The 26,877-nt window shown below is 46.6% G+C and overlaps 1 protein-coding gene across 2 annotated transcripts in view; it reads right to left on the bottom strand.

The window, feature by feature from the left end:
• The window catches only part of Myo1e (myosin IE), a 127,022-nt gene that overhangs the window by 30,643 nt on the left and 69,502 nt on the right, over nt 1-26,877 (bottom strand). For both annotated transcript variants that reach the window (XM_048333183.1, XM_048333182.1), the window contains 10 exons: nt 22,440-22,636; nt 19,353-19,433; nt 18,284-18,370; nt 16,757-16,843; nt 15,023-15,190; nt 14,487-14,572; nt 10,569-10,650; nt 5,129-5,235; nt 1,996-2,094; nt 666-810 (listed from right to left, as the gene is read on the bottom strand). In XM_048333183.1, the coding sequence (XP_048189140.1) occupies nt 666-810; nt 1,996-2,094; nt 5,129-5,235; nt 10,569-10,650; nt 14,487-14,572; nt 15,023-15,190; nt 16,757-16,843; nt 18,284-18,370; nt 19,353-19,433; nt 22,440-22,636 (1,139 nt within the window). The remainder of the gene's footprint in view (nt 1-665; nt 811-1,995; nt 2,095-5,128; nt 5,236-10,568; nt 10,651-14,486; nt 14,573-15,022; nt 15,191-16,756; nt 16,844-18,283; nt 18,371-19,352; nt 19,434-22,439; nt 22,637-26,877) is intronic.

The following is a 26,877-nucleotide window of genomic DNA, read 5'->3' as shown; positions in this document are numbered from 1 at the left end:
GCAGTTGAGCCATTCAGCTCTAGTCTCAGACCCATTCCACAACAACAACAAAAAGAAGAGAATGGGGGAAGACGAGATGGATGGGAGGCCAGGAGTTGCCTATTTTTCTCCAATATTCTAAGTTCTTGCACTCTTCTCTCTTGGTCCAATGACTAATTTTGCCATGGTCTGACTCTGAAACAGGAAACTCATGAAAGGACGGCTACTGAATCCCAGCCCAGCAGTTCCCCAGTTCAGAAAGAGAAGAAGGAGCGGAATCCCGAAGGGACGTCCTTGTCTTCCCGCTCAGATGTACAACTTTCCACGGGCGGCATCACAACCAGAGACAAGCCCCTCCCCCCCCAACCTCACTGGCAAAGATCAATACATTTCCTCCAGAGGCCAGTAGGATCGCTCTAGCCTGCAATCCCAGTAACTCAAGAGGCTGAGATGTGAGGGTCGCGGTTCAAAGCCAGCCTGGGCAGGAAAAGTCTGGCGGACTCTATCTCCAATGAAAAAAAGCCAGAAGTAGAGCTGTGGCTCAAAGTGGTAGAGCTCTAGCTTTGAGCACAAAGAGCTCAGGCATAGCGCCCCCAGGCCCTGAGTCCAAGCCCCCGGCCTGGCACACACAGGAAGTTGAAGCCCAGCTGGACAGGAAGCGAGGGGCGTGGGCGCCTGGCACTCACCGACTCCGGGGCTTTGATGAACACTTTGCTCCTCCCCAGTTGGAACTGGTCGCTGTCCATGTTGACCGAGTGCAGCAGGTGGAGCACGCCCTGCTTCTCGTCTCCATGCCACGTGGGCCACGTGGCTTTGGTGAGAATGGCATACCTGAATGACAGGGCGAATCACACACAGGCTGAGCTCTCTGCAGGAGGACACAGTTCCAGCCTGGGGCTACGTGTACCTGCTGGGGTCAGGGCCCTGGTGATCTACCACCACCCCAAATTCTACCATCCCTTTCCACAAATGGCCCCATCAAAAGAGCCGCAGTAACTCTCCACGAGTTCAGAATACACAGCGGCTTAGTCAGCTCCCTGCATGCTGCTCGTTCTAACGAGCACGGACCTATCATTTTCGTGCACAGCCACCTCCAAGCTCATCTCCTGCAGGGCCTCTGGCTTGGGCCTTTGTTAGGAATTTGCCACTGGAACATTGTTCCCACTGGCCAAGGGATGAGCACAACCCATCAGTGTGCTCATTGATGAGGGAACCAAGAAGAGGTGGTATGCCCATGCCATGGAATACTATTCAACAACGAACAGGAATGCAATGTCACAAGAGAGACGCTGGACTGTTTACACAAAGAACCCGACACACGCAAACGATCCTGACAGAGGAGTTAGAGATGGCCTGGGACAGAGGGCAGGGAGCCATGGAGAGTTCAACTTCTATTCAGAGTAAGAATGTGTCCTGCAATTAACTGGTGTGACAGGTGCACAACTTCGTGGAAATATTGAAAGTTGTTCAAACTTGGGCTACCAGTGGCTCCATACCTCTAATCCTAGCTACTGGAGGGACTGTGATCGGAGGATTGTAGTTCAAAGCCAGCCCCAGACAGGAAAGTATTTAAAGACTCTTATCTCCAATTAACCACCAAAAGACTAAGAGTGGATATGGAGCTCGCATGGCATAGTGCTAGCCTTGAGCAAAAAAGGTAAGGGGCAGTGTCCAGGCACTGAGTTCCAGGTCCAGTATAGGCACAAAATTACAGTGGCTGAATTATAAACTGTAAGTGCTGGTGGTTCACGCCTGTCATTCCAGCTTCTCAGGAGGCTGAGATCTGAGGATCGTCATTCAAAGCCAGCCCAGGCAGGAAAGGCCGTGAGACGCCAATAAACCACCAGAAAACTATAAGTGGCGCTGTGGCTTAAAGTGGTTGAGCACTAGCCTTGAGCAAAAGAGCTCAGGGATGGTGCAGAGGTCCCAAGTTCAAGCCCTACAACCAGTAAAAAACAATATATAAAAATAAACTGTGGTATATGGTTATTTCTATTTATCCCACTGGTTCTTTACCTCTGTAGGAATTTCTGGAAGATACGTCGATAGGCGTAGCCAGCTCTTCTCACTCGAATATTTTCTTTCAGACCCAGATATTCTACTTGATGTTTTACCCTAAAAGGAAGAAAATGGATCCTGAATATCTGTGGACAATCCTTTCACATTGCTTTCTTACCAACCTCGTTCCCCAACCCACTGCCAAGATGGAGAAAGAAAAATGCATTTAAAAAGACCCCAATATACATAAATATATACTGCCAGTCCTGGGGCTTGCACTCAGGACCTGAGCACTGTCCCTGGCTTCTTTTTTGCTGAAGGCTAGCACTCTACCACTTGAGCTACTTCCAGCTTTTTCTGTTTATGTGGTGTTGATAAATGGAGCCCAGGGCTTCGTGCATGTTAGGCAAGCACTCTAGCCACTAAGCCACATTCCCAGCCCAAGACTACAATATTTTATAGTGCATACAATACATCACGACAGAATAAATAGCAGTAAGTTAAATAACATTAATTTCCATAACATTAGGAGTTACTGCAATAATCTAGGATGACATCTCATATCGATTTCAAAGAACAGTAAATCAAAAACCAAAGCCAGGTGTGGTAGCACACACCTATAGTCCCAGCTATTCAAGTGGCTCAGGCATGAGGATCTCTTGAGCCCAGGAGTTTTATGCCAGCTTGGACAACACAATCAGATTCTCCCATCTCAAAACAATAAAAATAAAAAATGCATATACCTATTACTGCAATTATGAAGAAAAAATAAGTTTCCCCCCCAAACGTTCAATTCAATAGTGCTGAAATGAGTTCAATCAAAGTTCAATTTCATATTGATTCCTGCAGACTTAACAGCTGACATTAAGAAACGGTGACTCCAGAGTAACTCTGTGTGTGTGTATGTATGTGTGTGTGTGTTGATGGTACTGGATTTTGAACTCAGGGCCTTCTACTTCCTAGGGAGAAGTATTACCCCTTGATGCACACACTCTGTCCATTATGCTTTGGTTATTTTTCAGATAAAGTGTTATGCTTTTTTGGTGGGGGGAGCATTCCTGGAAAACCTCAGACAGCGATCCTCCTATTTGTACCTCTCTCGTAGTAGGAGGCGCAATCACCAGTGCGAATCACCATACTCAATGTGTCTGTTGAGATCTTGCTCATATTTTGCCCTGGATTGACTTCTAACCAAGATGGCCCTGATTAATCTTGGCCTCCCCAATAGTGGAGATTACAGGTGTAAGAGAGAGAGGAAGAGAGAGAGAGGGAGACGAGAGCGAGAGAGGGAGGGAAGGAGTCAGAAAAACAATCAAGTTTCCTTTCTCTCATCATTCAAATCCCCAACTCTCCTTTTCATCTGATAAAGAAAATCCACACCAAGCGCACCCGGCTGGCTGTTTGCTTTCCCATACATTCCCACACACCGCCGGCCCCAGGCCTGTGTGGTCAGCGGGCCTTGAACACCCAGGCCACAGTCCCACGAATACCCTAGGCAAGAACGCTCCCGTTACGCCATGGTCTTGTTCACCATGACTTCCACCACCAGGGCACATTCACAAACCCTATAATGTGTCAATGTTTCTGGCTTCAAAGAACGACAGTTGCTTTTTGTATATTCCTGGAGGCCAGCCATTGCCAACCAAACTGCTCACCAATGTGTGTCCCTGGGGTGTGCCCTTCATGACCCCCCCCCCCACCGGGCGGGGGTGTCACAGGAAGCCATTCGACTGGAAATAGAAACCGAACCTTGACCTTCTTATCCTGAGCTTCTGAAACCAGGTGGAGGAAACACTTAGTGTGTTCTTGCTGCAGTCATTAAAGAAGCAAGGGAAGGGAGAGACCAGGACAGAGTGGGGAGGGGAGGAAGAGAAAAGAAGAAGAAAGGGGAAGGGGAAGGAAGGGGAGGAGGAAGGAGAAGAAAAGGGGGAAAAGAAGGAGACTGAGATGGGAGAAGCACAGTTCAAAGCCAGCCTGGGCAAAACTGTCTGTGACATTTCTCATCTCCAACTAACCAGCAAAAAGCTGGAGGTGGAAACTGTGGGTAGCCCAAGTGGGTAGAGGACTAACCCTGAATGAAAAGCCAAGCAAGAGGAGAAGGCCCTGAGTTCAAATCCCAGTGTGTACACAGAGACACACACACACACACACACACACACACACACACACTTTAATTCAGAGGGACTATTGGACAAGGTGTTTGGTGGCTTGTTGTTTGTTTGTTTGAGGTTTCTCCGCCTCCCCCCTCCCCCAACTGTCCCCAACTTCTGTCCCTCCTATAAGAGATCTAGTATATTTATTCCCCATCTGAGGTGAACAAGGAACTTGCCGGCAGCACGGGCAATTCACGGGGTACCTTCTGCCACCTCTTCCTGTAGTCACCCTTCAGTGGGGGTCTCTTGACAGCCCCCAGTAGCCTGTCGTTTTTCTCCAAGCAAGAGAACAAGAGAACATCGGGAACATCGTGGGACTTGCTTATCTGGTCATGACGATGAGTCACCCCAGCACGGGATCTGTCTCCAGCCCTCCGTCCGGGAACAGTGACGTCATACCAGGAATGGTGATGCCATGCCGCCCATCTCCCAGAGCACATGTCACCAGCACGGCCCAAGTCAGCACTCAGTGAGCCTCCAGCCTTCCGGCCTGCCTCCGACTTTCACAAGCACCTTTCTGAGCATTCGCCACCACATCCTGCAGTGACCAGTGAGGAGCCCGGGGTACTTAAAATAATTCTACAGAACCCCAAACTAATTTAAAAACCATCTCTTCTCTGTGGTATGCAGACTTTTGTTTTCTTTCTTTTCTTTCCCCCCCCCCCATCTGCCCCCCACACTAGCCAAGATCAACATTAAAAATTGCTAATTCTGCTAGGCAAGCACTCTGGCCCCTAAGCTGTAATCTCAGCCCAGGAGAAATGGCTAATTCTCAGCAGAGTCAGGCTGCTAAACGTAGTAAGGGGTCGGGAAAAACCTAAAGACTTTTTACCTTGGAAAATGAATAGGACACTAGACGTGGAAAGCACGGGTGAGCAATTGAAAATGGTCCCTGCCTGTAAAGCAAGAGGGCTTGGCAGGACAGAGGTTTAAGTGTGTCATGGCCCATCAACCTTAACCTCGACCTTCCTTTCCTGGTCTCTTGCCAGTATTGTTACCTGCTCTCTTCCCAGTCTTTGGGCTTCTTGGTTTCATTTGGTTTTATGCAGCGAATATAGTGGGGTGTACATTTCATCAGTGTGCTGACAAGGTCGTTGGCTTGTTTCTAGACAGGAAGAATTATATCCGTTAGTGACCACACCTTTCTCAAAAGCAGATCAACTTTCAAAGGCAATGACTTGTGAAACTCTAGGATGGAAATATAATTGCTAGAAATTAATCTTCATGACAATTTGTTCAGTAGGCCTAAGTGAAGGCTCCCAAACTTTAATTTAAAGCTTGATTGACTTTTATAGCAATTTAACCACTCTTTTTTTTGGGGGGGGGGCATTACAGAAATTGCTCTCTTGCTCAGCTTTCTTACTTACATCTGCCACTCTACCACTTGAGCCATCATCTCTAGTTTGGCATTTGGCTGATTAGTTGGAGATGGAGTCTCTCAGACTTTTCTGCCCAGGCTGGCTTTGAACCTGAATCCTCTAGATCTCAGTTTTCTGAGTAGCTAGGATTACAGGCGTGAGCTACTAATGTATAGCAATTTGATCACTATTAAATGGGCTGGAAATTTGATTGCTAAAAGTAGGCATTCTTAGTACTGGTAATAAAAAAACAACTCAAAGTCCCCTCTTATGAATAAAGAATCGCTAGTTACACTTAAGCCCAATTAATCACCAAAAAGCCAGGAGTGGTGCCGTGGCTCAAGTGACAGAGCACCAGCCTTGAGGACAGAGCCCAGGTGACTGGCGTATATACACACACACACACACACACACACACGCACATACATATGCACGAGCACACACACATAAGATGGAAATTCACAATCAAGGAATGTGAGACCCATCAAAATGTCAGAATTTGGCTGGGAACATGGCCTAGTGGCAAGAGTGCTTGACTCTTATACATGAAGCCCTGGGTTCGATTCCTCAGCACCACATATACAGAAAATGGCCAGAAGTGGCGCTGTGGCTCAAGTGGCAGAGTGCTAGCCTTGAGCAAAAAGAAGCCAGGGACAGTGCTCAGGCCCTGAGTCCAAGCTCCAGGACTGGCAAAAAAAACAAAAACAAAAACAAAATGTCAGAATTTATAACCTTGCAGGCGACTTCATTTAGCTTCTTTCTCCACATTTCCTTTACGAAACCTGCAGACCGAGCACTGTCCTCCTAGCAGATAACTCCCTCCTCCCCAAAGCCAAATACTCCATTTGAAACCATCACTCCTTACCTAGGCCTGGGTTGCCAAGCTGAACTGAGTTCAAGCCACAGAAATTGAGCTGGAATTGCTTAGGATGCATTTCAAACTGTGAGAATCTCTGACTTGAAGAAAATAGGAGTAGAGTTCCCATGGGCACAACACACACACACACACACACACATACACACACACACACACACACACACACACACAGAGCCATAAACCCTGTGGGTCCAAGGATGTGGCACAAATGCAAACTTGCCTTCCAAGCAAACCAGAGTGCAGAAAGGAAAAATCCTCCAAAAGAAAATAGCCCAAAGAATCTCTCAAACCAGAAAACCCATCACGCAGTCAGCAGAAGGGGCTCTGCTGGTAAGATGCAGCCCTCCCCTCTGACAATTAGGGCTTTTCTGTTTTCATGTGTTTAGGAAATGTGAAACCCTTGAGAAAACACTTCCTTCTACTCAGGTCAAGATGTTCAGGGATGAATACGGTTCTCTGTGGAGCCATGCAGAAAGAACCATGCAGAAAAACAGCTTGCTCGGCACAGCCTGGAGTGGGAGCAGGAGAGGCGGAGGCCCCAGATCAAAGCAAAGTCCTCGCTGAGGAAGTAAATTGTCTCTTATCTTCTTTGATGATGGAGATTGCAACCAAACAATGATTCCGGTGCTCTTTGTGACACAGAGGTGAAAAGCTGCAGACAGGCTGTAGAGCGATTAGGAACAAAGCTCCCCCTTCCTCCCAGTCCTGGGGCTTGAACTCGGGGCCTGAGTACAGTCCCTGACCTTTTTTTTTTTTTGCTCATGGCTAGCACTCTACCACTTGAGCCACAGAGCCGCTTGCAGTTTTTTCTGTGTGTGTGGTACTGAGGAAGGGAACCCAGGGCTTCCTGCATGGATGCTAGGCAAGCACTCTACTGCTAAGCCACATTCCCAGACACTTTTTTAAAGTCTCCAAAAATAGTTTTTGAACTTTTTGTGCTGGTCCTGGGGCTTGAATTCAGAGCCTGGGTGCTATCCCTGAGCTGTGTTTCAGTTTAGCGCTCTACCACTTAGAACCAAAGCTCCACTTCTGGCTTTCGGGTGGTTAAAATAGGAGGCCAAGAATCTCCATGGACTTTCCTGCCTGCATGGCTTCAAACCATGATCCTCAGCTCTCAGTCTCCTGAGTTGCTAGGATGACAGGCCTGTTATAACACTGGTTCCTCACTGATTCACACTAATCTTAACACTGCTTTCTTCCAGCCACGGATTTAATAAGATTTACTGAAGCCTCGGCACTGTCACTAAATGCAACATGCATGCATTTAAAAGAAACTGAGTGTTCCCATCAAATGAACATTAAACTTAGATCATATTATATAGAGAGATTTTGTGTGTATGTGTGTGTGTGTGTGTGTATACTTGCACTGGGAATTGGACTCAAGATGTTGAGATTGCAAGGCAGGCAGGATCCCACTTGAACCATGCCTCTAGAGCCTTATTTCATGGCTTTCTGCTTACTTTCAGCTCTAGCTGCCCTGGCTGCGATCCTTCCACTCGTGCTTTTCCATGCCACTGGGCCATCTCGGCCAGCCATGGATTAAGGTGGAGTCTCCTGAACCTTCCACCTGGCTTCGCCTTGTACCACTGGATCTCTGCCTTCGAAGTAACTAGGATTACTGCCTTGAACTATCACACTAAGTTCAGCTTTATATTTTCCAATCATTAGGACACAATAAAATCTTTGAACTATACATTTTTTTCTGAGCTCAGGAGCCCTTGAGATAATGGTCATCATTAAGATGACACCGTGCTAGGCTTACACGTGTGAGTTGCCGAGGCCTGGCCAGCTTTGGGCATGTTTAAGACAGAGTTCTGCTCTTTGCCTAGGCCATCCTAGGTACATGCCAGGTGCATGCCACTACACACAACTTGTGTTTTTCTGTTGAGATAGGGTCTTGAGAATTTTTTTTTTTTCCGCTTTGGCTTCCTGGAACCACAGTCCTCCTGATTTCAGGCTCGTGGGTAGTGAGGATGATAGGTGTGCGCTACCACACACGGTGGTATAATCCCTGTAGATAAATGAGTTCAGATCGTCTTTCCTAGGCAATGGCCTGAGGAGCTGGGGATATGGCCTAGTGGCAAGAGTGCTTGCCTCATATACATGAGGCCCTGGGTTTGATTCCCCAGCACCACATATACAGAAAACGGCCAGAAGTGGCGCTGTGGCTCAAGTGGCAGAGTGCTAGCCTTGAGCAAAAAGAAGCCAGGGACAGTGCTCAGGCCCTGAGTCCAAGGCCCAGGACTGGCCAAAACAAAAAAAGGAAACAAACTAGGCAATGGCCTGAAATCTAGCAACCTGTACAGTACAGCTGGGTGGCATTTAACTAGACATGAATATGAGAGAGAGACAGAGACACAGAGAGAGACACAGAAACAGAAATTAAATCTTCAAAGGCGATTAAAAAAAAAAAAAAACCCATCCCTGTTCCCTTTTTACAGGGAATAATTCAGACCACTTGAAAATGAGTCATGGTGACCTCGATTCGCTGGGCCCTTGGATCTGAACGTGACAATCTCATGACTGGTTTTTCCAGCCCAGAGCCAACCCCTCTCCAGGACCTGGAAGTGAAGGCATGAGTCAGAAACCTCATGCAGACGGGAACATCTGGGGCCTTGTGAGAACTGCATTTCTGCTCTGCCCTCTGTGAACTCCGCTGGGGCTCTGCTCACCAGCTATGACACACGCCTGCCGTGCCAGCTCGTCAGGAGGCTGAGGCGGGAGAATCTTTTGTGCCCTCCAACCCAGAATCAACCTGGGCAATCTAATAGGACTGCCTTTATTTATTTAAATTTTAATTTTCTTTTTCCTGAAGCTGTGTGTGTGTGTGTGTGTGTGTGTGTGTGTGCGCGCGCGCGCTAGTCTGGGGCTTGAACTCAGGCCCTGTCCCTGAGCTTCTTTTGTCAAGGCTAGCCCTCTACCACTTGAGCCACAATGCCACTTCCAGCTTTTTCTGTGTATGTGGTACTGAGGAATCGAACCCAGGGCTTCATGCATGCTAGGCAAGCGCTCTACCACTAAGCCACATTCCCAACCTCAGGGACTAAGTTAAATGCCTTACATGAATTACTCAATCGAGTCATCGTAACAACCCCCTCGAGATGGCGCCTATGCTCTCTGTCACTTTACCAATAAGCAAAAGAGATGCCTGCCCAGAGTGCAGCGATACAGTCTGACAATGACACTCAGTACTGGAGTTTGAACATAGGCAACTGGACCCCGAGGACCTACTCAACCCTGAATCTCTACTAACTACTTCATCTTTTTAATTATAAAATTAGATATACCTAGTATAACTAAAAAATATTAACTGACTCTATGGCCTGGGGGGCTGGGGGATCAATGGAGCTGGGCCTTGGTAATTCATGCCTGTAAGCCTTGCTACTCAAGAGACTGAGATCTGAGGATCATAGTTCAAAGCCAGCCTGTGCAGGATTGTTATGAGATTGTTATTTCCAGTTGATCACCAAAAAGCTAGAAATGGAGATGAGGTTCAAGTGGGAGAGCACTAGCTAGCCTTGAGCAAAAAAGCTAAGTAGGAATGAGAAGCCCTGAGTTCAAGTTTCATTACCAGCATACACACATGCACATGCACACACATGTGGGTACAAACACACAATCTATCAAAGGCAGATTATTAGGACCACATGGTCCAGTGTGTTTAACACAATCCAGATCTCAATCCAGAGCATAAATTAGGCCCAACAGGGGCCCAGACAACCCTAAACACACAAGGGGCTCCTGAGAAACAGTGAAGAGTTCCTTGTGCTCTTGTGACCCATTGTGGTGAAATACATCTGCAGTTCCCAGATCGATGGGACCCACACAGCAAAGGATGGAGGTGTAAAATATCCGCCCTCCATAAAAAAAAAAAAATCACATTGAATTTTAGGCACATCATATTCTCCATTTGGTGATCTTAAAGGCCTCGTCTGAAAAACTCATCAAAGTATTGCCGGTGGATGAACACAGTTTAAAGTCATTTCCTCTTAGAAAGGAGCTGGTTATCATCTATGGGGTGGCCTGTCAAATTCAACTCTATCCTGAGAGCTTTCCATAACAGTGATATTTATTTACCCCAGGGACCCCTAAAACTACTCCCCCTGAGTCTCCCAGATCTCCCCCAGTCCAGAGGTCCTTGAAAAGCTAGAGGAGAACCCTAGCTCTTCTTGGCATCTAGAAACTACCCCCACGAAAACTAACCTTTATTTTACTTCCAGCCGTTGTTGGGCGTCCTTTCTTGTCGGCTTGTAGATTTTCAGGAAATAAAGACTTTATAAAAGGCCTGGAAGAAAAAAATGAGAAGGGGAATGGATCAGCAAGCTGTTAGGATTATTAAAAGAAGAGAGCCTGTCTTCATGGAACAGGATGGACATCTGACTCCCAGCATGAAGCCAGCAAGATGGGAAGCAGGGAAAGTGTAGAGAGGCACAGACATCGCGGTGTCCCAGCCTAAAAGATGGATTTGAAAACTCTGCCTTTGGTGGACACTGGTGGCTCGCATCTGTAATCATAGCTACTTAGGAAACTGATACATGAGATTCATGGTTCAAAGCCAGCCCAGACAGACAAATCTGAGACTCTTATCTCCAATTAACCAGCAAAAAAGCTGGACATGGAGCAATAGCTCCATGTGCTAAAGCTTCAGTCAGGAGAGAAAAAAGCTATGCCAGAGTACAAGGCCCTGAGTTCAAACTCCAGGACAGACAGACAGACAGACAGACAGACACACACACACACACAGCAAAAAAAAACAAAGCAGGATATTTTTGTTTCACACCTATAATCCTGGCTACTCAGGAGGCTGACATTTGAGGGTCATGGTTCAAATTACAGGCATGAGCATCAGCACCTAGCATCAATATTTTTTGTAACTGACAGAAAGAAATCCATGTAAGTTGGCAGTCTGATGACTCAACCCAAACTCATTATCCCTCCAAAGGACTTTCTGGGGCCTCCTAGATTTTCCAGGAAATCACCCCAGCCATCTACTTTTATCCTGACCAGACATACTCAATAGATATTTGCTGTGAATACATTTACAAAAGAATATGTCAAGTCTACATGACAGGAGTTTATATGGAACCGCCATCAAGAGCTTTTGAACTTGGCAGGAACTTTAATAATTAAAAACAATCTCTGGAAAGTAAGTCTCTACTTGGCCACTGTAAAACCCACAAGCCAGGGTTTGGGGCTTGCCTGACCTTCGCAGGGAAGAGAAAATTGACTTAAGTGTGTTTTGAATGACAAGAAGCTTGACATCTTCGAAGTGGTGGTATAAAGGCTAGGAGGGCAGGCAGGATAGGGGAGAGTGGAGATTGGGGCAGAGAGCTAAATGTAGTAACTTCTTACCAGGAAATAAGTTTTGCTTTTAATGCAATTAACTTTTTTCTTAGAATGTTATTAGAAGCCAGGCACCAGTGGCTCACACCTATAATCCTAGCTACTCAGGAGGCTGAGATTTGAGAATCACAATTTAAAGCCAGGCTAGGCAGGAAAGTCCCTAAGGCTCTTATTTATTTATTTATTTACTTACTTATTTTTAATTGCCAATACTGGAGCTTGGACTCAGGGCCCGAGCACTGTCCCTGGCTTCTTTTTCCTCAAGGGTAGCACTCTGCCACTTGAGCCACAGCACCACTTCTGGCTTTTCTATATATGTGGTGCTGGGGAATTGAACCCAGGGCTTCATGTATATGAGTCAAGCACTCTTGCCACTAGGCCATATTCCCAGCCTTCCCTAAGACTCTTATCTCCAATGAACCACAAGAAAGCTGGAAGTGGCTCTTTGGCTCCAGTGGTAGAGCCTTCCAGAGTTCAAGCCCCCCCCACCAAAAAAAAATATTTTTTTAAATAAAAAAAGGAAGTTATCAGGATTGCTGATGTGAATAAATAAATAAAAGTTTGCATTGGTGGCTCACACCTATTAACCCTAGCTACTCAGGAGGCTACAACCTGAAGATCAAGGTTCAAAGCCAGCCCAGGTAGGAAAGCCCCCCTGGAACTCTTATCTCCGATTAATCACCAGAAAACTGGAAGTGGAGCTATGGCTCGAGTGGCAGAGCATCAACTTTGAGCAAAAAAGATGAGGGACAGCACCCAGGCCCTAAGTTCAAGGTCTAGAACTGCTATCAAAAACAAAACAACAAAAACCGAAAGCTTTGTGAGGTATGCAACATGGTACCCGCCTGGTACACACAAGCTTCCCTCCTGCTCAGGTAACTGACTTGTTACCAAGGACCTGGAAACTCTTTGCAAGGAAATAGCAAAGGAAAGGACAGAGGATTTTAGTTTGTTTTTGTTTTTGTTGGTGGTGGTGTCCTGGGGCTTGAGCTAAAGGCCTGAGCACTGTCCCTGAGCTTTTTTGCTCAAGGCTAGCACTCTACCACTTTAGCCACAGTGCCATTTCGGGTTTTCTGGTAGTTAATTGGAGATAAGAATCTTGTGGACTTTCCAGCCCAGGCTGGCTTTGAACCCTGATCCTCAGATCTCAGCCTCCTGAGTAGCTTGGATTGCAGGCATGAGCCACCTACACCTAGCCTCAGTGAATTTTTTTTTTTTTTTTGCCAGTCCTGGGGCTTGAACTCAAGGCCTGGGCACCATCGCCAATCTGTTCACGTGGTAGTGAAGAATTGAACCCAGGGCTTCATGCGTGCTAGGCAAGCACTCTACCGCTAAGCCACATTCCCAGCCCGAGAGAATCGCTTTGAGCTGCCTCTCCTTCTCTCCCTCTGCAGCTTAGGGTGTATAAAATGGGTCTTCGAGCCAGGCATGGTGGACCATACCTATAATCCTGGTAAGCGGGAAGCTAAGGCAGGAACTTCTTAAGTTTGAGGGCCTGCATCTGAGACTATGGCTCAAAACCAAACCAACTAAAAAAGACCTTTGAGTTGTTCTCCAGGATTTGCTGAGTTCCCAAGTGCTACAGGGACTCAGGTTAACGCGGCCTTACTAAGCTATTACCCATCTTGAAACATGAAGTAACCATGGAAAAATTCTTTGGCTGCAGTTCCAAGGGCAAAGTATCACAAAACCAGACTACCTCCCTCCCCACCCCGCCTTCATATAGTACAGTACAGGAATGTGAGTTCAAGAGTCCCAGGCTTGCTAAGCAAATGCTCCATACCACGTGAACCAGACCCAGCCTGGACCATCCCCTCCTTTCTATTTCCTGCATACTTAGGGTGACACCTATGGCCCACGATGTACAGCTTTTTTATTGCAATGGTGTCTCAATCAGTTTTCCCCCCTTAGGAGACCCTCAAACCACAATCCTCTCCATCTCCATTTCCTGAGTAGCTGGGATTATAGTCAGAAGCTACTATGCCCGGTAGGTGACTGTTCTGCTCCTGATGGTTACAAATGGCTATCCCAGTCCAAACCTAGCGTGGTCACTGCTCTTCATAATCATATCCAAACTGAGGCCTGGTACACACATGGCATCTGTGATTGGTGGCAGGAAGTGTTAGGGACACGAGAGAGAGATCTGATTGGAGAAAAGAAGTTTTAGATTTTTCTTTCTTTTTTGGGTCAGTCATGGGCCTTGTACTCTGGGCCTGAGTGCTTTCCCTGAGATTTTTTTTTGCTCAGTGGTCACTATCAGTTTTCTGGTGGGTCATTGGAGATCAGCGTCTCAAGGATTTTCCTGCCTGGGCTGGCCTTGAACTGTGATCCTCAGATCTCAGCCTCCTGAGTAGCTAAGATTGTAAGCATGAACCAACAGAGCTTGGCTGGGGCTTGAACTTAGGGCCTGGGCCACTGTCCCTTATTTTGCTCAAGGCTAGTACACTACCACTTGAGCCACAGCTCTTTCTCTGTTTTGTTTTCCTGGTTATTTGGAGGGAAGAGTCTCTGGAATTTGTCTGCCCGGGCTGGCTTTGAACCATGATCCTTAGCTCTCAGCCTCCTGAAAAGCTAGGATTATAGTTATGAGCCTCCACCCCAAACCCATCATCCAGCTAGGAAGTTGTTTTAAAGGAAACAAGCCGACAAATTCCAGTTTGGACTCAACGACTGAAGCAAGCAAGCCGACAGGCACTCAGACAACTCAATCCATTTGCTCTAAGGCTGGAAGTTTCCGGTGGCCTCGAACATGTGTCAGGAAAGGAAGACTTCACTTACAGCTCACTGCTCTGCATGAGTTCGATCAGATCCATGAAAAGCACATCGCGGTTCCGTTCACAGAAGCCATCCATGTCGTACGACACCTGCGCAAGGAGGGAAAGAAACCCAGGTTTATCCTGTAAGTAAAAGCCGTGCTAGGGCTGGGGATATAGCCTAGTGGCAAGAGTGCCTGCCTCGGATACACGAGGCCCTAGGTTCGATTCCCCAGCACCACATACACAGAAAACGGCCAGAAGCGGCGCTGTGGCTCAAGTGGCAGAGTGCTAGCTTTGAGCGGGAAGAAGCCAGGGACAGTGCTCAGGCCCTGAGTCCAAGGCCCAGGACTGGCCAAAAAAAAAAAAAAAGCCGTGCTTATCAAGAGAATGTGTGTATATTGAGCCATAGCATCACTTCCAGTTTTCTGGTGGTTTATTGGAGATAAGAGTCTCATGTGCCTCAGGAGAAAACGCCACAACCCCGAGGGCTCCATAGGGAGCCATTGGAGGGAGAGGGCCTCGCCTCTCCGGCTGATCGGGGGTGGCCCCTGCCCCTACCTTGCCAGCGTAGTGGTGGATAATGAAGCCTTGGTTCCAGCTGTTGAAGTGCTCGTGGCTCCCAATCTGCATCTGGAGCTTCTGGAGCAGCGTCTGATCTGCCCCCTCGCCCACCGCATGCATGGTGGCACACACATCGTCCAGGATACTCATGATCCCCGGAGGGTTCTGGGGACGACCAAGAAGACAAGGCACCCATCACTGACTCCTCTAGAACAATCAGTCTTCCTTGATCTAGATAGCTTTTTTGTGTGCTGGCCCAGGCCGGCCTGAACCTCAATCCAGGCCTCCCCCAAATAGCCGGAATGACATGCTCACCCACGTGCCTGTTTTTTTTTGTTGTTGTTGAGATGGGGGTCTCACTACCTTTTGCTTTTTTCTTTTGGCCTGGAGTGGCCTTCAACTGTGATCCTCTCAGTTTCTACTCCCCCCGCCCCCTCACGTAGCTGAGATGACAGGCATGCACTACCACACAAAGCCTTAGATACCATCTGGAAAGTCAGCCATTCCCTTCAGACAAGAATGCAAGTCCCGAAGGAGCGCTCGGGATCAAAAGATGGGGGCAAGTCCACTTCGAGGAAACCACTTCACTCCCTCATATTTTATTCAAGTCATGCGCAGATCGTTATCTCCTACTTGTACTAAGCTTAGTACAAAAATAAAATTTTTTTAAAAATGGTAAACATTCACCTTTGACCTGAACTCACAGCTGAAGTCTCTTACGCATGTAGACCCGGCTTACATACCCTCCAGCCTCTACCATTCATTCCTTGTTTCCATACTCATAGGTTGTATGTTTGTCATTCTTATTATAGCCCTGCTCTGCAATGCTGCAGCTTTTTTAAGAACTCAGTAGTCTGTGGATATTTTTACTGTTTCCACTTTTGGGGTGTTTCTTTTTTTGGGGGGGGGGGTGGCCCTGGGGCTTGAATTCAGGGCCTGAGCACTGTCGCTGAACTTTTTGCTCAAGGGCAGCACTCAACCACTTGGGCCACAACTCCACATCTGGCTTTTTGAGTAGCTTCTCAGAGATTAAGAGTCTCCTGGATGTTCCTGCTTGGGTTGGCTGGCTTCAAACCTTGCTCCTCAGATCTTAGCCTCCTGAGTGGCTTGGATCACAGCTAGGAGCCACTGGTGCCTGGCTATTTCCAGTTTTAATAGAAAGAACCAAGTTCTGTCTATACAGCATTCTCCTTCCCCTTCCAAGCATTTCTTAGAGTCTCCACTGTAGACATTGCATAAGTAGATGAACATGGGGTCCAGGTAGGAGCAGTTCATATGCTATATCATCATCCTGAATGTGGGCTTCCAGAATTCAGGATCCATTCCTATTTGTAAATTGACATGCAAACATGTTGCTATTTATCGTAATATTAAAACTCCACTGACTGTACTGTTCTTTGTGGGGCTTGAACTCAGGGCCTGGGCACTGTCCCTTAGCTTTTCCACTCAAGGCTAGCACTCTACCACTTTGAGCCAGAGCACCACTTCCGGTTTTCTGTGGTTCACTGGAGATCAGAGTTCCGTGGACTTTTCTGCCCAGGCTGGTTTTGTACTGTGATCGCAGATCTGAGCCTCCTGAGTGACTAGAATTACAGGTGTGAGCCACCAGCGCCCAGCTTTATTGTTCTATTTTGATACACATACATTTATACAAAGCTCATGAAATAGCTAACTGTTGCTACAAATCAGACTTTATGGAGAACAAAACCTCAAGTGTAAGCCAGCACTTACCACTTTATTCTCTATGAGATCACACACAATTTTATTATTGAAGTATTCAATGGGTGTCCATCGTATCCCTTCTTGAACATACTCCTCCTATACGACAGAAATGAGGGACTCAAATAAATCACCATTCAGGAGAAAAACTCAAGTGATTTCTACAAAGAGGAGGAAGTTTAACACCTTTTTTTCTTTTTTTTCCTCCCCATGAGGTTCTAGGAAAAGAATATTTCAAGGCTTGGGGATTCTTTTGTTTTTTGTGGGATATGGGGGCTTGAACTCAGGGTGTGGGGGATGTTACCTCTGAGCTCTTTTGCTCAAGGCTAGCAGTCTACCACTTTGAGCCAAGGTGCCACTTCTGGTTTCCTGGTGGTTCACTGGAGATGAGAGTCTCTCAGACTTTCCTGCCCTGGCTGGCTGATCCTCAGATCTCAGCCTCCTGAGTAGCCAGGATTACAAGTGTGAGTCACCAGCACCCAGCTCTAATGTGGAGATATATATATCCCCACATTTTATATATATATTATATATATTATATATATATCCATTGTGTGTGTGTGTGTGTGTGTTTAGTTTGAATCCTATGGCCCTATGATGTGGCTTACCATGCAGTTTTTCTTTACTAATAAAATTAATGATGCAATATCATGTACCCTATTAACTCCAGCTTCCCTCCCCCACAAAAATATCTCTCAGGGAACCCTATAACCTCTAGGTAGTTGGGGGATGCTTTCTCATGCAGATTAGTTGCTCATTTAAATGCGATGCCCACTGTCCTGGTTTTCCTCCTCCCTTCCTGGTCTTGCTTTGTTGGCTTTCTTTGCTTTTTTTTTTATTTTTGTCAGTCATGGGGCTTGAACTCAGGGCCCAGGCACTGTCCCAGGAGCTACCGGAAGCTGAGAGAAGAAGAATGCTAGGATTCTTACAAAGGAGTCTTGGTCAAGAACGTGGTTCTCACTTTCAGATTCTGGGACCCCAACTGCAAGAAGCTGTATCTGCAGATGGAAGCCACCCCAGCTTGCATTCTGCCTGGAGGGCCCCTGGAATCTAAAGCAATATGGCATCTGGGAAAAGATCAAGCATGTGCTGAGCTTTTTAGAAGGAATGATAAACAAGCCATGGGAACTCAAGTGAGAACTGAAATGGCGGCTGCATTCCAAATACGTGTTCTTTGAGGCAAGTTGGGGAGTGTGGCGAATCTGAGAAAACCAAATTTTTCCTGTGGAACAAAGTGTCTGCATAGACCAAAGGGGTTGGAACGAGGGTGGCCATGAGTCAGACCGTAGAAAAACAGCTTGTCATTTGACCAAGTGCCCAGTGCCACTGCTGAAGGAGAAAGGAAACATAGCAGATGGCATTTATATCTTCTGGACTAAAATGCTGCAATGGCATATGTTTTTTTTTCCCCCCAGTATGACTTTATGAGATATATTTCCTGATACAAGACTCAAACCTGAAGCTATTAATGGGAGAGAGATCTAGAGCCCTTCAGTCAAATCAGCAATAGCACAGGACCGAGAAAGAGACGCTGCTTACCTGTTCTGCTTTTAATGTCAGCTCAATAAATATCTGCTGGAGCTTCTCGTTCACAAAATTGATGCAAAACTGTTCAAAGCCATTTTTCTGAGGAAGGAAGAGAAGGAAAAAAAAATGATTCTTGCCCATAATCATCCCAAAGTCATTTCTAAGGGATTTATGAAAATGGTTGCATGTGCAAAGCTTTCACAGAACTACTGGGCACATCCAGGGTGTGAAGTATAAACACACAACAGGTGCTGGCGGCTCACACCTGTAACCCCAGCTACTCAGGAGGCTGAGATCCGTGGATCCAACGTAGAAACTCACCCTAGGCAGACCGATCTGAGAGACTCCTATCTCCAAATTAACCAGCAAAATGCTGGAAGTGGGGATGTGACTTAAGTAGTAAAGCAACAGCCTTGAGCAAAAAAAGAAAGCTAAGTAAGAGTGTGAGGCACTGAGTTCAAGCCCCAGCACTGGCATAAAAGAAGGGGGAGGGAGGAGAGAGAGAGAAAGGAGAGAGGGAAAAGGGAGGGAGAGAGAGGGGGAGAAGGATGGAGAGGAGAGAGAGGGGAGAGGGAAGGACAGCGAGGGAGGGAAGGAGAGCAAGACACAGACAGACAGGCAGGCAGGCAGACAGACAGACAGAAGCATAGTTTCAATATTTAAAAGACATGGGCTGGGGATATAGCCTAGTGGCAAGAGTGCCTGCCTCGGATACACGAGGCCCTAGGTTCGATTCCCCAGCACCACATAAACAGAAAACGGCCAGAAGCGGCGCTGTGGCTCAAGTGGCAGAGTGCTAGCCTTGAGCGGGAAGAAGCCAGGGACAGTGCTCAGGCCCTGAGTCCAAGGCCCAGGACTGGCCAAAAAAAAAAAAAAAAAAAAAATATTTAAAAGACATGAATTTGGTAATGTTATGTGAAAAGCTCACAAGAGGAAAAACCGAGCCAGCCAGTGTGATTCTTCCACCATGCAGAATTCTCCCTGGCAGGCTGGATGACTAGGCCAACCGCCTCCCCCACCCCCTCACACCCCCCCACATACACACACCCCGTAACCTGGGATTATTATAAAGCTGCCTCACCTGGAAGATCTCAAAGCCATAGATGTCCAGCACGCCTATGTTATATTCTTCGTGGTCCTTCTCCATGGCTTTATTGATGGACTACAAGAGAGTCAAGGGCAAGCCCATCAGCTCCTGTGCGTGTCTTCATATAGACAACAGACATGTGGGGGTGTGGGCACCCCTGGGGCATAGCAAGCACAGTGGCCTTTAGGAAACTGAGGGCAATGAGGATCTAGGAGAGGTGGAACTTTCAAAGAGGTCTTGCGGGGCACCAGTGGCTCACACCTGTCATCCTAGCTACTCAGGAGGCTGAGATCTGAGGATCATAGTTCAAAACCAGTCCCAACAGCAAAATCCAGGAGACTCTCATATCCAAAATAGCAGCAAACAGGGCTTAGACATATGGCTTCGTGGTAGAGTGCTTACCTAGCATGCATAGAGTCCTGGGTTCGATTCCTCAGTACCACATAAACAGAAAAAGCAAGAAGTGGCCTGGGAATATGGCCTAGTGGCAAGAGTGCTTGCCTCGTATACATGAAGCCCTGGGTTCGATTCCCCAGCACCACATATATAGAAAATGGCCAGAAGTGGCGCTGTGGCTCAAGTGGCAGGGTGCTAGCCTTGAGCAAACAAGCCAGGGACAGTGCTCAGGCCCTGAGTCCAAGCCCAGGACTGGCAAAAAAAAAAAAAAAAGAAAAGAAAAAGAAAAAGCAAGAAGTGGTTTGAACTGTGACTCAAGTGTGCTAGCCTTGAGCAAAAGAAGCTCAGGGACAGTGCCTAGGCCCTGAGTTCGAGCCCCAGGACTGGGGGGAAAATACCAGCAAACAGCTGGAAGTGGAGCTGTGGCTCAAGCAATACAGCACCATCCTTGAGTAAAAAAACTAAGCAACAGCACCTCAGCTGAGCTCAAGCCCAGGTACTGGTGCACACACTCTCTCTCATACACTCTCTCTCTCTCTCACACACACACACACGCACACACACACACACAGAGAATTGCAGTGCAATGTCAAGTATTTTAGAAAACCATTACACTATCAAAAAAAAAAAAAAGGCTGTGGTAGGGGAAAAAATGTTTGCTTCATGCTGGAAACCATTAATTTTTGGCAGGGTTAGCTTTTCTCAGGAAGCTTTGACAAGAAGAAACTATCATTAGAGGATCAAAGTTAAAAACCTCTTTTTCATGAAGAACCAATTCTACATCATTTGTAACTATCATGTTTGTTGTTCATGATTTGGCAACTCTCTAACAGTTGCCACAAGCTGTGTGTGTTTGTGCGCACGCGCGCCAAGACCTGGGGGCTTGTGGAAACAAGAAGCTGTCTGCCGTTGGTGGCCATGACTATTTGTATGTGAGTGCTGGTCCTGGGACTTGAACTTGGGGCTTGGGTGCCGTTCCTTTGCCTTTTTGCTCGAGGCTAGCGGCTCTGCCACCTGAGTCACAGCTTCACTTCAGGCTTGTTGCTGGTTCACTGAAGATCAGAGTCTCCTGAACTTTCCTACCTGGACTGGCTTCAAATGGTGATCCTCAGATCTCAGGCTCCTGAGTAGCTGGGATGGCAGGCAGGAGCCGCTAGCAACCCAGCTCCATTTTTTTTTTTTATCGCTGCTAGAGTGGCTTACACGGATTCACTCTCCATGCGTGGCCACTCTGGCTGGAGACTCTCCAGGTATTATTGCAATGCACACTCATTCCATTCCAGCCCCCATTTCTAGATGAATCCCTAAAATTGCACTGGGCAAGTGGATGGGGGTACTTTGGGATTAAATGTAAGCAGTAGGAAGCTGAAATCTGGGCTCCTGATTACTGAGAAAGGTAGCACAATTCATTGTCAGTAGGATAACTTAGAATGGGGTCGAGGAGGTATTAGCAAAGCAGGCAGGAGGGAGGAATCTATTAGTGAAAAAAAAAATTCCTACAAGTGGTGAGCTCCACCACATTGTGAATTACAGGGGGATTTTTTCCCAAAGAAAATGGCTCACTGCTAAGTAGGAAACACTTAGCGCCCGGCACATAGTAAATGCCCAGTTAAATGTCAGTAGAAGTTAGTGTCAATCACTTTACCACAAAGAAACTGGGGGAAGGGGGGCAGGAACGGATAGATGGCAGGAAGAAAAGTCCTTGATGTTCAGCACTGGACAGTACCCTCAACTCCAAGTTCTATACCAGCAGTCTCTCAATCCATCAAAACTTAGTCAGGTGCCAGTTGCTGGCTCTCTCTCTTCTCCCTCTCCCTCTCCCTTTCCATCTCTCTGTGTGTCTCTCTGGTCATTCTGGGGAAAGCCAAATGTGAAGTTGGAGGCATTTTCAAACTGCCCCAAACAGAGGCTTACATAAGAAGAATCGGAGTCCTTTTGACCAGAGCCATAGGAAAGATCCGCCACACGGAATATCCTTAGCCCCACAAAGTCCTGAGACAAGGCCTCTGTGTCAGCATTAGAGCCTCAGCCTCGTCCTTGAACCAGTACCAATAAGCTGACCTGATCTCAAATACCTAACATACAGACTCCGTGAGAAGAAGCTAAGCTGGGCCAGTAGCTTATGCCTGTAATCCCAGCTACTCAGAAGATTGAGATCAGGGATGGCACCCAGGCCCTGAGTTCAAGCACTTATATACACACACACACACACACACACACACACACACACACACACACAGAGAATAAAGCTTCTAACTACAAGCAGCTGTATGTGGGATCCATTTGTTACACAGCAATGTGTGACAAATACAAAACTTCTAAAAATCTTTAGGTTCCCAAAATCAAGGCAGTCCCAGGATCATGAGTTTTCCTTTTTTTGATTACTCATCCTAACTCGACTAACATATTTAGTGCAGGAGGAACTTCATTCACTATGTTAGATTTAACTTATGTTTCTAGTAGCACAGAACATTAGAAGTAAAAGCCAGAAACATCTAGAAGAAAAAGTTGGACTTGAAAGCCTCCAAGTGGAAAAGATACACCAAAAAGAGGGGGACAACTCAGTCAGGATTAGAGGGTTGATCTCAAGCATGAGAACAAATCTTCCTCCCTTGGCTTTGTAGCAAAACATCTAAAGCCACCCCTACCCCCACCCCTTGCCCCCATCAGCCTACATTGACTTACATCCACCAAGAAGTCAAACACGCGGGCGTGGAGGGCCTTGGCGAGCGCGTCCCGGGTGTAGCAGGCTTGCTCCACGTTGAGAGTCACGTGGATGGACTCCGACTTCCCACCCCACTTGCTGTCCATCTGCCGGCTGGTCAGCTTCTCTTTCAGCCGCTCCTGGTTAATGCCCAGCAGGTAAGCCGGAAAAGCCAGAACTGCACAAGGGAAACAGGAGCGTCCTTCACCATCATAACCCATCTCCCCAACATAGGGAGTGGTGTGCGGGCCCCTGGATGCCTAGATATACAGATTGCCCATAGCCCCCAAGCCACACCCCACGCCCCGAAAAAGCAAGTCCTTCCCAGCAAAAGAGATTCCGACACATTTACCTGTTTTGTTTTCTCCTCTGTGAGTATGTATGTTTGTGTGTGTGTGTGTGTGTGTGTGCACATGCACACTAGTACTGAAGCTTGAACTCAGGGGCCTGGGTGCGACACCTGAGCTTTTTGCTTTTTTGTTTTTCACGGTCATGGGGCTTGAACTCAGGGCCTGAGCACTGTCCCTGAGATCTTTGGCTCAAAGCTAGAGCTCTACCACTTGGAGCCACCTGCGTCACTTCTATTTTTTTGCTTTGTTGGGTTTTTTTTTTTTCCCCCTTCTTTTTCTTTTTCTGGTGGTTAATTGGAGATAAGTATGTCATGGGCTTTTCTGCTCGGGCTGGCTTTGAACTACAATCCTCAGATATCAGGCACCTGAGGAGCTAGAATTACAGGTGTGAGCAACATAAGCCAATTCCTATGATGACTCCCAATCATATAAATTAGTGGTCCAAAGACAGCAAGCAAGACCAGCCACCGCCGTGATGGCGGTGAAATGATTAAAATAGACACTTCGAGCTCGAGGCAAGATGCCCTTGAAGGAAGTCAATCAAAACACATTTCCTTGGCTTCAAATATTGTTTTCTTCCGGGGGGTGGGGAGGGAGGAGGAAATGGCACAATGTTTTCAAGGATCCTGAACATCTGTTATCAATGAGCTAATAATTACAGCTGATTAACTTCTCAAGTGTGCATCAGGTGTAGGATTATCAAAATGAGAGGTAAAAGATGCAAAATATTTCATCAATCACGAAGATAATCTAGGTGAGGAAGTATATACATGTATGGGGGATGGTTGCTAGTCTAGTACTGGGACTTGAACTCAGGGCCTGGGCACAGTCCCTGAGCTTTTTTGCTCCAGATGGGTACTTTAACACTGAAGCCACAGCTTCACTTCACCTTTTTGCTAATTAGAGACAACTATAGTTTATATTGTCTGGATCAGCAGTGTTGGTGACTGCTGAAAGCAAAGTAAGGATCAAATACCTGGATGCAATTCCTATGTTGGGAGTTCTTGACTGGGGAGGAGACATATAGACAGAAGGCAGAAGTGACTTTGGGAGCCGGGCTGGTGGCTCATGCATATAATCCTATCTCAGGAGGCTGAGATCTGAGGATCATAGTTCAAAGCCACCCTGGGCAGGAAAGTCCATGAGACTCTTCCAAATAATCACCAGTTCAAAGTGGTAGAGAGCTAGCCTTGAGCGTGGGCACGCATGAGTTATGTGCACACACGTGCACACGCATACACACACACAACACAGGAACAGCACCCAAGCCCAAGGATCATCACAAACGAAGAAACAAAATCATGTCCAGACAACTTGTTTCAGAACTTAATACCAAGAAAAGGGCCGTGTTAGACCTGGGGTTTTCTTGATTTCTGATCACCGTGCTCCACTGTGAATAAATGATAGCATTGTCAGGCCTGAGAGAAAGTTCCTGTTGTCTCAGGATGAATGAAAGACTTTTGTAGATGCAAATGAAAATTGCAAGTTGAAAAATTTTCAGTATAAAGCTCAGCCAAATTCCTCTGATCATGGGTTGTATAGAAGACTTTGTGACAGGCCTGGGTACAAGGATGCACACTAGGTGTGCAAGAGGCAGATATCAGGAAGATAGAGGGTCAAGAACAGTCCTGGGATTTTTCTTAAAGTTCATGAGATTATCTCAAATCAATAAAACACTGGGTGGTCTTAGTGTTTGTCCATCGAGCCAACTATATGGGAAGCATCAATAAGAGGATCGCTGGCCTGGATACAAAAACAACTAAGGAAAACTGGCAAGGTGCCTGGCTCAAGTGGCCGAGGACTTGCCTAACAAATACCAGGCTCTTGCACAACCAAAATTAATACTATATACATATATAGTTATAATAAATGATAAATATAAAAGGACAGATGCTAATGGTGGAAAAACACAAGCCTCCCCATCAAGTCAGAGCTGTTGGAATGGCACAGGTGGTGTTGGGGTGTATTGAAGCTGACATTTCTCAGCACTGAATTGCCAAAGAGATTCAGTTGGTGAACACAGATTGGAAAATAGTAGAATGCCAGAATAAGGAATTTATCAGCAGTTTGAATGCTTCCCCAAAATACTCTGAACAAGCCGGGTGCTGGGAGCTCATGCCTGTGATCCTAGCTACTCAGAGGCTGAGATCTGAGGATCATGGTTCAAAGCCAGCCTGGGCAGGAAAGTCCATGAGACGCTGATCTTCAATTAACCACCAGAAAACCAGAAGTGGAGCTGTGGCTTGAAGTGGTAGAGTGCTAGTCATGAGCAAAAGAGCTCAGAGACAGGGCCCAGGCCTATGAGTTCAAGCCACAGGACAGACAGAAGGACAGACATACAAACAGACCGAAAGACAGACAGACAGACACATACACAGTGTGCGCGGCACCTAGCCTTTCATCCTCGGTAACAGGGAGGGACATGAAGGTGCTGGGTGGGCACCTCCAAAAACAAGGCCTGGAATTTGGCTAGGAATCAGAGCCACAAACTTAACAAAATAGCCAAGCAGACTAGAGAGGAAATAAGAATACTTGGTTTGGACAAACTCCATGCCGGGTTTTCCAAGCACAGGCTTTTATGGCCTCATATTTTCTTCAGTGGCTGGCCTGGTGCTGAAATTATAGGGCTATTTCTCCTGACTTCCTTCAGGCTGGGAATTTCCATGAGGGTGTGTGAGTGAAAACACAGGTCCCAGAGGCTCGGGGGGAAGTGGACAAGGAAAGAAAGAAGGATGAATTCTTATTCAGTCATGTAAAACAACAAGTCAAGCCATTCCTAAAAAGGAATACTCTCAATGGAGATAGGTTTCTACTATCATGTGAAAGTAGAAAGCAAAGTTGGATTTTTTTTTTCCTACTTAAATTTCAGGTGTAGGAAAGAAAAGTCTGTGAGACTCTTATCTCCAGTGAACCACCAGAAAACCAGAAGCGGAGCTGTGGCTCAAAGTGGTAGAGAGCTAGCCTTCAGCAAAAGAAGTTAGGAACAGTTCAAGACCCTGAACAACAACAGCAACAAAAAGTTGCTTCTATTTGCACTTTTATTCGTCAGTGTGAGTAGTTTCTTCCTTCATCGAAGTTCTTAGTTAATATGACATTTAATAACATTTTCAAGCAAAACGTGCAGCCCGGTGCACAGCCCTTTTAATATGTCTGTGGCAGGCATGGTAGGGTGTAAGTTGTGGTATGGGGAGCTAGCTTCTCAGCATAAGGTTTGGCTGTGGAAATTCTGCACCTCCATTAGCGTTAGATGAAATATGGCGATTTTGCTTTAGGAAGGTGATTGTGATATTTTTTAAAAATCCCTCCTTCTCCCTTCATAATAGCTTACTGAAATTATAGATGTAGGTACTACTTCCCATTATACATTTAAATTTATGTCACTAGAGCCCAGCACCGTGGCCCTACTTGGGAGGCTGAGATTTGGAGGATTGTGGTTTGGGGTTAGCCCAGATAGAAAGTTCACGAGCTGGAAACCACCACCACTGGCACTGTGGGAAGGCTGAGTAGACCTGGCCTCCTAATTCACCAGGGTGTATTTCTCAGGCCACGGATACCGTCTCCAGACATAGCGCTCTCATCATAACACTCCCATTGCTCAGCGTTATGGACAGACACCCTGTTCTTATTTTACTTTATTGTATTGTTTTACCCCCCGACTTCCTGGTAAATCCAATTCATCACCCTCCGATAGACATCAGAAAGTTAGCAGAACTTCCCTCTTTTATGAGAAAAGCAAATAAAACCGCATGAAAGCCACCCTTATTTGGGATGGAAATATACTCAGTGCCCAGTCAGCAATGAGTGGGATACTATTTATTACTCAGGATCTAAATTTATCATCTTGGAAGAATGCTGAGAAAGGAAGAAATGCCTTCCTGGGTGGGTTGTGGGGGAAAGCGGCTCAGAAGGCCACGGCATGGAGGGCAGATCACAAGCAAAGGCAAGCAAAGGGAGTTCAAGCGAACAACAGCAAGAGAACCGTTTCTCAGCAGGCAGGATTGGATTTCTTCCCATCACATCATGAGAGGAAAAAAAAATCAGCAGAAACCTCAACACAATAACAGTCAAA

The sequence above is a fragment of the Perognathus longimembris genome, chromosome 23 (genome assembly GCF_023159225.1).
Source record: "Perognathus longimembris pacificus isolate PPM17 chromosome 23, ASM2315922v1, whole genome shotgun sequence".
NCBI classification, from domain to species: Eukaryota; Metazoa; Chordata; class Mammalia; order Rodentia; family Heteromyidae; genus Perognathus; species Perognathus longimembris.
The sequence above is the reverse complement of the archived record's forward strand: the minus strand, read 5'-3'. Positions and strand labels throughout refer to the sequence as shown.